General features: G+C 40.6%; 1 protein-coding gene across 1 annotated transcript in view; it reads right to left on the reverse strand.

The window, feature by feature from the left end:
- The window catches only part of kcnip3b (Kv channel interacting protein 3b, calsenilin), a 36,837-nt gene extending 25,359 nt beyond the window's left edge, over positions 1–11,478 (reverse strand). Inside the window, exon 1 of the mRNA XM_031856302.1 lies at positions 11,390–11,478. Coding sequence (XP_031712162.1) covers positions 11,390–11,395 — 6 coding nt within the window. The 5' untranslated portion in view covers positions 11,396–11,478. The remainder of the gene's footprint in view (positions 1–11,389) is intronic.
- Between the last annotated feature and the right edge of the window lie 1,357 nt (positions 11,479–12,835).

Here is a 12,835-nt window from a genome sequence, read left to right on the forward strand (position 1 = left end):
AATTGTGAATGTGTGACTTTTACTTACAAGAGTATTTTCACACTGTGGTGTTGATATTTTTACTTGATTAAAAGATCTGCCACCACTTGCCCAGAGAAAACTGATTTCTTCCAACAACAAATAGAGAGCAGGACTTCCTGTTACACTACAACCTGTATGAAGATACAAGCATCAAATATTCGACTGAAATAAAAATTGAATACCAGGGGTTCAAAAGACCAAAGAAATCCAATATTCTCTCCGGGGGGGAAAGCTGACATCGCCATGGAAGCAGCAGAATTTGTCAGAGCCTGAGGGGAAACCATGCAGCACAAAAACACGTGAAACGGCACTGAGTTTCAAAATGGGACACCTTGTTTTCATTTCGGCCTTTTTTCTTAAAATTCCAGTCAATTGTGAAACATTACATTTCATACTTTTTTGGGGGGCACCTGGGGGCAACAGCGCAAGCTGTAAACACAACACTGACACGTCATCGCTGTGTAAAGTTGTGATGGAGAACGTGTTAGTAAAACAGTTGACCATTTTTACACATCCAACAAACACAGATCAACATTAACATTCATATGGAGTTGTGTTTCTGGCCACCTGCTGTAAGTCCAGTATTCTCTCTCCTTTTAGTGTTTTTGGTCTCCACCAACTCCTAAAGGGGAAACATCCGGCTCTTTCGCTGTGAAATGCTCAACCATCTTCCCCAGCTTGTCTGCCATTTGAGGACTGAATATGTAGTGTACTGCTGTGGCTGAAAACAACTCTATTAGAGCAGTAAAAGTGAATAAAAAAAGTGAAGTATGCCAAAGCAACGAGCTAAAACATGCAAAAATAAATCTATGTAGAACACAACATGTGAAATTGTTATTATAAGAATAATGATGAATGCAGCTTTTAGTACTGTAGGCTATGTTTGCATCTATTTGTCATTACAGTATGCTTCATGGTAATGTATAAACCCTTCTTCTTTTTCTTACATCCTCGTAATAATAGGATGTGATGGACGAGGCGGGAACATCGATGGAGAAAGAAGTGAAGGAGTGGTGGAAAGGGAATAGGGAGCAGGAGCGAGAGATGGAGTCTTGTAATGTCACATTAGCGGATGGGAGTTCCCATTAATAAGTTATATGTGATTAACATTCTACCAGGCCACAGCAGAGATAAAACAGCTTCTGCTATCATGTCCCAGCTCACATGTGCTGAGTTTTTCTCAGCATGACTCAAACTCAGCCAGTGGAGGTTCATTTGTTCTGCCTGACTGCTTCCTCAAGGTCAAAATGTGCTTTAAAACATGCCAATCCAAGAGGAAAATTCTGCAGTCAAAACCAGTCTGAACCAGGTCACCTTTCTTTCTCATGACATACAGTATGTGTTGTTGGACAGTCAAGAATAAATTTATAACTGACTGCTGTGTTTTCTTTATGTGTCGTTAATAGGGGTCGGTGTTGAACATTCATCGATTTTTACAACAAGTTCTCGATAATAAGCGTCACACATATAAAAGCATCTTCTCATCAGGCTCACACAGTTTACTCTTTTGCTTCCAACCGATAATCAAACATAAGTTCTACTGCTGCTGGAGGGCTTTCTCACTTGGATGTAAACATACCAGGTTTTGGGGTATTTGATGAAACTGATGCTGTTGTTTTTCTTCGGAGGTCTCATTTTGTTGATACTGACAGAAATGTGTTCGTAAGCACAAAGTATGGATTGATTACTAAGCTGAAACTGGATGTTTGGTCAGATCGTAGTCTACTTTAGTCAGTCCTTGACCAGATAGTTCTGAATTGAATTGAATATTTTGCCAATTTTAGATTTTATTTTATTCAGACAAATAGCTGCTTGTGTTCAAACACTTAACTTTTAAAATTTGAATATATCGATTTTTACTTTTTTTAAATACAGCAGTCGAGGAGACACATGCAAGGGTGGAGAGAGTGGACGACATGCAACCATTGACTGTATGTAAAAAGTGGACGTAGTCATCGTGACGTCAGTCATTGGTTTGTGGACTGCCTTTTTGAAGTCTTGAGTTAGGCGATTTTTCTGTCGCCATCTTTGAATATGGTCGACGCAATGTTGTGTTTTTTGGAACCGGTGAACAGAAGTCACCATATGTGGAATGAGGAGGAGTGATGTAGAGTCATTTTCTCATAGACTTCTATACAATGAGACTTCTTTTTGAAAACAGAGGAGTCGCCCGCTGCTGTTCAGTAGAGAGAATGCAGGTTTTAAGACACTTCCACATCGGCTTCACTCTGAAGAACCGGAGGTTGCCGCTTGCATGCAACATAGGGCCATGGACTAGAATATAACCTGGGCTGGAAACATATTTATCAAAGTGAGACATTGGAAAAAATACGTGTATATTGTTTTAGTATTGGTAGCGAAACCCAAGTATTGTATTGGCACTGGTATAAACATTTTTTAATTAGGCTGTAGACAAAAATGTTTGTTGTTGGTGTTTGGTTGCATTTTAAATTCTAAATCCAATATTTATTCTGATATCAAATCACAATGCCTTCAATCTCCTCATCCAATATTTTCAGGGTTGTATCACAACAATTTTGAGAAACTTAATATTTAAGAAGTAAAACGATTGTTAAAGAACAATACACTTGAACTCCAGATATAGGACTATTCCATTTATTGGAACCAGGTTCATAAAGGAGTTGGCTATAAAAACCACCATTACAATTATTAGACAAGCTAATTTCGACACAACAGCCAAGCTCTGCTGAGAGAGTTGGCTGTTTACTGTCTATGTGTTCAGAGAAGAGAATATCACACTCTTTCATATGTTTTGTCACAGAGCTTCCTGCAGTTTTATCATAAATTATCTTTTGCCTCAGAGATTTATATTCTGTCCTTGTGAGGACATCTGAAGTGCACAAATACAGGAATAAGCAGGTGAGCTTATGTGAGACCACACAGATGCATCCACAACACATCTACAGATGAGAATTCAGAGCAGACACATAAAAGCAGACACAAGCGCACAGACTATAAATACATCGAGACCCAAAATGCACACGTAGAAACACAAACACTTCCCTTTACATCTGTCACACAACAACAACCACCCACATACCCTCACTGCAGCTCAGTGATACCGCATGCAGAAGTTCAAAAGACCCTCAGAACTGGCAGTGGCAACCCGACAAACTTGGGTTCAATTAAGTGCAGAATGACCCTCCTCTGACACTGACTGTCCAATCACAGCTTAACAACCATAATAGACACAGCAGGTGTGTGAAGCTTTGGATTTCTCCACCTGTGGAGGCAGTATGCATGACAATAGTTCGAGCAATTCGTTTAGAAAGAGTTTGAAGGGTGGAGTCTTTTTTAGACGTCCCTCACCCCTAACTTTCCAAGCGTGCGTGGGGGCATTCGGGTAAAGTAAAAATGTGAAAGGCGCCATTTAGAGCCAGTCTTTGGTTTGTCCGCTCTGGGCTACTGTAGAAACAGGGCCGTGCTACATCGCAGACTCAGTGGAAGAGGACCCACTCCATATATTGATATGAAGGGCTGATTTTAAGCTAATTAAAACACAATGATTCAAGTGATTGTACACTAATGAAAACATAGCTATGAATACTACATTTCATTTCTACTATAGATCCCTCTAAATCCTACACTCTGCTCCTTTAACATAAGCTACAACCGTTAGCGTATCCGGCTAACCCTTTAACCCTATTCATCCCATAAACCCAACCATAAGCTTCTAATCTTTCATTGGCCCCTTTTCTCATTCAATATATCTTTATTGTTCAACACTCCTGAATACAACCTTATTCGAATTGATCCACAGGACTACAGAATCCATTTTCACTTGGAATTAATTAGCCGTTCAGATTATTACTTATGGTTTCTCTTCCCCCTGGATGTCTGCACAAATCTGTCCTCCATCCCTCCATCTCCTCACCTCCTCATTGCTTCCAATTTATTTCACAGTCACCCTACTCTCTCTCCATAATGTCACCTGTCACCAGGCTACGCTAAAGGGAAAGCAGAAATACCAACAGGGAATTAAACATTAGGGAGGTAGGCCGTGGGTGTGTGTGACGAGCACTGACAGCACAAAGGGAGAGAGATACAGTAAATACTTGATAACAAAAACCTGCACACATCAATCCTACCGCCCGGTATTTCCTGCAGAGGAGAGCGAGATGGTCTCACATCTCAAAGCAGCATGAAAACGACACACAGATTCACTGGGAGCTCACGGAGGAGATTTGATACCTAGTGTTACAAAATGATTGGCAGCACAAAGGATTACCCATTTAATTTTAAACATGTAGATCAGATTAGTGGCGAGGAGTTGCTGTAACAATGGTTGGATAACGACTGTTGAATCTAGAGAAAATAACCCCATGCTAAGCATTAAAATGAAGGATATATCTGCCTCTGCTGCTTCAATTTTGTCCATTTTTTTCCACATTTTACGTACCACTAATTAGCAATCAACAGACACGTATTAATAGACACATAATGTTTTTTATCATAAACAGTAGGGAACGATTTGAATGAACCCGTAAAGTTGCATAATTCGTACTAAACATATCTCCGAAGCATTCACTGACAATGTAGGCCGAGTTGATTTTCAGTATCCTTACTGAATCCACTCGAAGGAGCTACAACATAATTGATGTTTTTACTGTTAGTTTAGGCACTTGCAGCACTTGGTTGAGGTGAGGGAACTTTGTGGTCTTGGTTATATAATAATAATGACTCCTGTCTAACTGGAATAAAGGCAGAAGTAACGTGGTGTTGTGTTAGAGCCACGTAAGCTCATATGGTGGTTAAATGGTTAGAAAAGTGTGTGACTTGGACACAGGAGACCGCTATTCCTCTCATTTCATTTTCTACCAACAGTCAAGGTTGTTTTCTTAAAACAATGACAGCAATGTTTCCCTCACCTGACGTTGACCAAGAAGCTTTTCTAACCAAGTTAGTTTTTGTGACTAAAGCTGAAAAAACATTAACTCAGGAGTAAATCTCATTCTATTTAATTGTACGTCTCTGTTTAACTTAACAACTGAAAAACAACTCAACAAGGAAAAGCACAGAAAACAAAGAGTGACGCTAAAAGCAAAAAAAAACAGCAAGTGTAGTCACACGACAACAGAAGAAATAGCTCCACAGATGGAGTCGTAAGAGAGCCATCACTTTTGGAAATGTGCCACCCTCCGTTGTCAGTTTGTTACATAAAATAACCAGAAGAACTGTAACCTTCGCTGAGAGTTGATAGAAAAACATCTACACTGGTTGGGGCATCGTGCAGCTCTGTCCGTGAAGCCTGCTGCAAGAAATATATGCGAGCAGGCTGATGGTCGAGAGCTGATACTATTTGTGTCCTGACGGCTTGAGCCTCTCAGTATGGCTGTCAGTGTGAATCAGTGTGACTGTGGGAGTGACGGCACATCCATATGGACCGCATTCTGTTCATACATGTGAGAGTGTGTGAAAGAGAGGGAGAGAGAGAGAGAGAGAGAGATTATTATATTGACGTGTGAGCCTTCATGTGGAGAAAGAATTTATGCTCTGGGGAGGCTCCAAGCAATAGAGGGACCATGTTTAGCTCCTCCACACACACACACACACACACATATCCGATCGCCTCACTCCTTGTGTGTCGTTCCTCTTTGTATAGGTCAATAAGTCCATTGACAGACACCGTGTATGAACATCACAACATGAATTGATCAGTGATTGATATTTTACAGCAGCATCTTTTCACCTCACTGCATTTTTCCCCCCCGGGGGTTGATTATACTGTGCCTCTCTCATGAACAGTCATGTTGAGGTAAGTGTGTGTGTGTGTGCGTGTTTCTCCACGCACATACACCCACATTATGCTGAAGAAAAATAAATTCTCAATTTGGACCAATTTACCATATCAAAGCTAATTTGGGATGATAAATATGCCCCTTTTTAAAGGCCAGATCCTGAGAAAATTAAACTAGGGTGAGATAAAAACAACAACTAAAAAATGACCTTTGCATGCCGTGTTTCTCTGCAGCACAGTGATGACACACACTCCACTGGGTTTGGTGTTTGATCAGAAGTGTGTGGTGCCCATCCCTGTTCCCACTACAGTTACCAGACCTGTTCAATTATTTATTGGGTCTAGATGTACCAATCGCTCCACCTATTGAACAGGTGATACCTTAGAAACTACAGCAGGTACAGCACAAAGCACTGTGTGTGTGTGTGTGTGTGTGTGTGTGTGTGTTGCCGTCAGCCTGTCTGGTGTGGTGTCACTGATCTGTGTGGTTGCTTTGATTGACGTGCTGCTCTGTGGAAAACTGCAATGTCAGAGTCTTAAAGGAAAAGTCCACTATTAAATACTTAGATTGTCACAGTGCAGCTTCGTCTCACTCCCAGGCAGGGGCGGAGCCAGATGTTGGAAACATTCGGGGCTCCTCCATAACCTAAGGATCAAAGCGATCAAAGGAACCATACCTGATTTAATGAGCCATTCGCAGTTTCACTTCGAAAACAAATTAAAAGTTAGACTTCAAAATAAAAATATCCCCATGGTCGAAATTATGAGATAGAAATTTGAAATTAGGAGATAGCATGTTGTCTGTGTACCGACATTAAAACTATCACAACAGGTGGACAGGAGAGGGAACAGCCCGTAAAGCGGTTTTCCAACAAGTGATTGAGTTGAAAAAGATCGACAAATAATCCCAAAATGTCCATGAAGAGAAAAATTGATGCAGAGGGAAGAAAATGTAATGAAAGATGGGAAAGCGAATACAGGTTTGTGCTTCAAGGAGAAAAACGGGTCTGTCTTCTGTGTTATGAGGCAGTGTCGATGATGAAGGAATACAATTCACGTCGACATTTTGACACCAAACACGGAGCTAAATTTAGCCTCCAAGAAAAACATCAAATTGTCCAAGAATTAAAAGGCAGACTGCAATCACAGCAGAATATATTTACAAAAGCTACAGCCCAGTGCATGCTAAAGGTATGTGAGCAGGTGAGCTCCGACCACATACAGACTTTTACAAATGTCAGTTTGTGAAGAAACACCATCGCAGACCGAGTTCAGGAACTAGCAGGCAATCTAACAACACAGCTAGCTAAGAGATGAGCAGGTACTCGTCTTCTTCATTAGCTGTTGATGAAAGCACAGACAACACGGATGCAGCGCATCTATCCATGTTTATAAGAGGCTGAAGGCAGACTTGACCATCAGTGAGGAGCTCTTGGATGTAGCTGCCATGCACGGGATGATGGCGGGGAGGGACATTAGTGATGCAGAGAGGTGACAAAAATAGCTTTGAACAAAGTTATTGAAATAACTTGTGTTTGATGATATTTGTCTTTGTTATTTTCTTTAAAAGTTTGATCTTTGATAGAGTAATGTGGGTTTCTTAACCCTAAATTAAAAGGATTTATGTTATAATAACAGAAATGTGCTTAAATATCATTTGACATTTATATAACTGCATGTACAATATTTTTACACTTGAATAAACAATAATCAAATGCAGAGAGAGTTATTTACCAATATGTTAGGGAGTAGTCCAGTTATACAGTCTTACAGTTACAAACGGCCCTTTGAGGGAAACCATGATGCTGATGTGGCCCGGAGTGAAAATGAGTTTGACACCCCTGCTGTAGAGCCAATATCCTATTTTGTATCGAATTGTTCTCCAACTGTCTGGAACCATAAAACAACACATGTTAAGAGAGGCAACATCTTTAAATTACATAACATACGTAGGGTAGGAATTTAGCGTGAACGGCATTACTAATCTATAAACCATATTTTTGTCTTTCTACGCTGGAGTTCATAGAATGAATCGTGACAAATCTGCTGCATTTGAATCCATGCCATAATAATCTGGGCTGCTCTAATTGAAAATCAAGGATCCCCAACAATGCCAAGTAAATGCCGTCTTCAATACTCTATAGGTCAACAGAAGAGCGTTTACTCAATAAAAGAGATCGAAACCGTACGGTTGTCAGCCGATCGTCCATGACAGCACGGAGTCTCTCCTTAGCACAGTCCTGCTTATTACGGAGGTTGCATTGAGTTACTTTCCGATGGGTTCCATCCCTATTTTATGAAAATTAGTATTAGGCGAAGGTAAACTATGACGCTATTATGATGTGTTCAAATGTACTCTTGTAAATTTGAATTTTAAAATTGACTTTTTGGCGAGAAACTTGAATAAATACAGTTGTAAAATGAGATGTATTCACAGCAATATAAAATTGATATTAGAGAGGGAATCATGACCTGTTTGAGAGTCAGTATTAAGAGCAAGAAAGTATGCTAAGAGTGGGAGGGAGCGTTGGTGGACGGGTCAAACAAACACAGGACTTTCACCCTGGGGACCGACGTTCATGTCTCATGCAAATACAAAAGTTGAGATATTGTTTTTAACTGACAACTGATCTTTTTTCTAACCCTAAGCAAGTAGTTTTGTCGCCTGAAACTAACTGCGACCGTCAGAGTATTGACCATGTGACACTAACATTTACCATAAGATCATGTTGCACAGTGAAACAGCAGTTTATACCTCTTTCACATTCCCCACAATTATGAGAGGTATTTAAATCCAGTCCTTCAGAATAAGAAAATAGCAACAGTGGGCTGGTCTTGCCTCAACATTTCAACAGAACACATAATCTCTTGAACCAATTACTGAACACGAACTAAACTGTCCAAATTCATCTTCTATGGAGAACGGGAGATCTGGCCGTGAGTCGCATTATAGATGCCTTCACTGACCATTCGCTGTATCTGAATTTGCATAATTACGACTTGACCTCTACTTTATGCAAATAAGGCTAGTCCATCGCAACGCACCAGGCTTGCAAAACAAAACATAAAATCTGGATCAGGATTTATTTACTATTACTGTATTGCCTATTTCTCGCCTCACATGTTTTCAGAAACATATTTTAGAGCATGAGAAAGTTTGTGACCTGCCCGCCATGTTGAAAACAGTCGAGCAGGAGCAAACTGGGCCACTTCGGGTTCTTCCACGACGTTCCGTTTGTTTGGTGTATCTTTGGTGGAGAGGTGGATCAATTCATTGTTGTTCCGGTCTTTGTTTGTAGACAACAAACCATTATATGGAATATCACCACACTTATCCTTTAATGGAAATGGGATCACTCACTTGAGAAAAGTCAAGACCACCAGATCACCACTGAGACTTTTTCAAACTGGTGAAAAATATGATAGATAATGATGTTACATATGAGAGCATGTTTGGATGTTAGGACTCTGATCTCACTGAAAACAACAAACCGTATTGATCAAACAGTCATTCTCCAGCACAAAATAAACTGAAGGGAGTCAAAAACTGAAATATCAGGCACCCAGATGCCTCACATCGTGATTTAATTCAAACACCTGCATGTCAATACTCAGAGAGAGAGGGGGGGGGATGAAATGTTGGAGGAGCGGGGCTGCTGCAGTCGGCCTGTGGCAAGTGTCAAACTGCTGCTAATAATGGCTGCCGATACTAATAATTCAGGACATTCTTCCAAATGAAACGGTCAATGTTGAATTTGACTTCTGTACATGGAACAGAAGAGATTAACGCTTCTAAAATTCAAAACAAATACAAAATTTAAGCTGACACGATCAACAGAATATTCATCGACAACTATTTTGATAATTGATAAAGTCGTTAAAGAAAAAGTGCCAAACATTGCTGAGTTCTTGCTTGTCTTTTGTGATATTAAATTGAATATTTCTTTCCTTTCAAACAGTTGGTTGGACTAAACAAGCAATCAAATGATGAGGAGCATTTTTCACCATTTTCTGACGTTTTATAGTTCAAACAATGAATCGATTCATTGAGAAAACAAACAGAAGATTAGAGCTCAACAGCAATCAATCAACAGAACTATTCTGATAATCAAAGTGTTGTTATTTTAAGCAAAAAAATTCAAAATTCCCAGGTTCCATCCTCTTAAATGTCAATATTTTTAGATTTTCCTACTCTTCTGTACAGGTAAAGTAAATATATAAATGTTAAAACACTTTAGAATGTCACCATCAGTTCTGGATATTGTGATGTGACATTTATCACAATCTGATGAAAATGTGTGCACGCTTCACTGATTAATCGAGAAAACCTTCTGTCGATAATGAAAACAATTGATTCAATTAAAAATGAATACTTGGAAGCCATTAACAGCAACCGTAACAAACAAACAAAAAAAGGAAAAATTAGGTGCACATAAATTTAAAAAAACACACACACACACCGAAGCCTGCAGACCTCAGCTCTCCACCTGATTATGGCGATTGATCGAGTGATTTACTGAGTGATTGATGATGAGCCTCATCATTCACAGAGAAGATCTGCCTCCCACCACACTCTCACCATGAGAGCTGAGTGTGTGTATGTGTGTGTGTGTGTGTGTGTGTGTGTGTGTGTGTGTGTGTGTGTGTGTGAGTGGTGTTCATGCAGATGTGAGATGTTTGTGTGCGTCCAGCTGCGGGTGTACAGTATGTGTAGAGACCATTTGTTCATGTCTGACATGATCAGATTTACAGTTTTTTTCTGTCAGTGATCTTGTGTTTTGCACCTGGGCACAAAACAAGTGAGGTTAAACAAAGTATGGTTGCAGCTTCCTGTGTGCAAACAGGAATTCTAACAGGTTTTCCTCGCTTCCAGGAAACTGAGCAGATCAGATTCAGGGGGTATTGAAGAGCTGGTGGAAGTCACTTTAGGGAGGCTGCATGGGCTTCCACCTTGCAGGCTCAGACTCAGAGGCTGCTTGTTGCTGAGGACCGATCTGCCTAATTGTTTATTTTCGCCAAGAGGATGGCAAAAGCAGAATTACAAACACAATCTCCCCTCCTCTTCCTGGAATCGAGGATTTAAAGACTGCGCGGAATTTAAGCCAGATTTGAAGTCACGCGCGAGTCACTTGGAGCCACACGAGGTCTCTTCCCCCATCGTGGGGCTACACACTGAAAAGAATGTCACAGATTTACCCTTACCCACCCACCCACATGCTGAAAATGTGACGAAGTGAGAGAGGGAGGAAAAGTCTGGGTGGAAGGAGACGTGACGCCGAGTGACACTTGCTGGGAGCCGTCTGCAGGAGCGCGTCTCCTCCACCGCTTCCAGCGGGGACGCAATTGCATAACTTCACTCCGAAACTCAGTTTAAGGGAAAAATAAAAATAAAAGTGTGAGCAAATGAGCCGCTGAGGATTTATTTTTTAAAACAAGATAGACAAAAGACAAAATAGCAATTTCGCCAACAAGTAGTTCCATTTAACTCAAGGCGCATTTTTGCTTTTTCCACGCGCAACAATAAAACAAAATCGTGATTTCAACCTGTCGCGGTCACGTCGGATAATTTACAAAAAAAAAGAAAAAGATGAGGCTACATTCGTGTCTTACCTGCATGTTGTCCTGTGTTATAACGGCGACACCGACGGCTGGTTGGTTTTATGCACGAGCGTGTGTCCTCTCTGCGCGGACCCTCAAACTCCGACTGCCGCTCCACTGGATGCGAAGGAATGCGCGCACACACGCGGGAGGGGGGGGGGGAGAGAGAGAGAGAGAGAGAGAGGGAGAGAGAGGGAGGGGGGAGGGGGGGGGTGCAGCCAAGAGAGGAAGCGGACCTTCATCTCTTACAGCCTGATGATGGTGTAAAGGCAAAGTCAACAAGCTGGTTAGCGGATTTAGTCCCCTCATGCCTGAAACATAAACCTGCTGCAGGTGAACACCTGAACTTATGCTGGGTAACACTTAATAACAAGTACACAGCTCATATTCATGAGTAATGCTTAGCTAATGCATGACTCCTGATGATTTGCATGCATTAATGCAGGGTGTATCATGAATGGTCTGTTGCTGAAGTCATGATATGACTTTATGTGAGTAGTTAACCCTTTAAGGATGAACACTTGACATGCGACCAAATCAGCTGGATTCCAGTTCATGTCATTTCCATGCATTTGGAGAACAGTGGCCTACCTATAAATAAGTATATTGTGGTGTTAACATGGATTTTCTAAATGTATTTTCTACTTATCTTCACATTTCCCTCTTCATTGAAAACGTATGAACATACTTTATATTTATAAGTGACTTAACCTTTGCTGTTGGTTTATTAAAAGGTGGGAAACACGTTGATCATGTAGACCTAAAAACATAAAGCAAGTGTCATGATGGAGGACAAACATCAGCCAAACCCTAAAATCTGACAACCCAAAATGTGTTCTCATTAGTAAAGTAAACTATTACTAGATACAAGTTGGCTTATATTTACATATTATATATAAACCCCTTTAAAATCCTTATAGGTTAATACCAACAACCCTGCAATAAAACTTTGTAAAGCTTTCAATGGTCAATTTTTGTTAATGTCATCTTTTACATTATAATTGGTGGGGTTATTTTTGTATTACATTGTAATTTAATTTATGGTAGCCTACTGATGTTTGCATGTAAAACAAGAGACAAACTGGTTTGACCTTTTCTCATTCATCTTTCCTCTCCACCATGATCACTGCAGCCCATTTGAGCATGTCAAGGAAAGAGAGGGAGATCCTGTGTGTGTTGCATTAGACTACAGTGTGTGTGTGTGTGTGTGTGTGTGTGTGTGTGTGTGCGTGTGTGTGTGTGTGTTGCATTCAATTACAGTGTGTGTGTGTGTGTGTGTGTGTGTGTGTTGCATTAGACTACAGTGTGTGTGTGTGATTGTCATTAAAGTGATTGGTACAGAAATGCAATTAAAGCCCTGCTGGAAAATCCGTGTGAGCTTGGTGAGGAACTGAATCAATTTAGGTGACCTTGGCTCTCTGTAAAGCTGCCAGAGAGAGAGAGTATGAGAGAGAGACA

Source organism: Anarrhichthys ocellatus, unplaced genomic scaffold (genome assembly GCF_004355925.1).
Source record: "Anarrhichthys ocellatus isolate YVR2014 unplaced genomic scaffold, GSC_Weel_1.0 scaffold17, whole genome shotgun sequence".
In the NCBI taxonomy this organism is placed as follows: Eukaryota; Metazoa; Chordata; class Actinopteri; order Perciformes; family Anarhichadidae; genus Anarrhichthys; species Anarrhichthys ocellatus.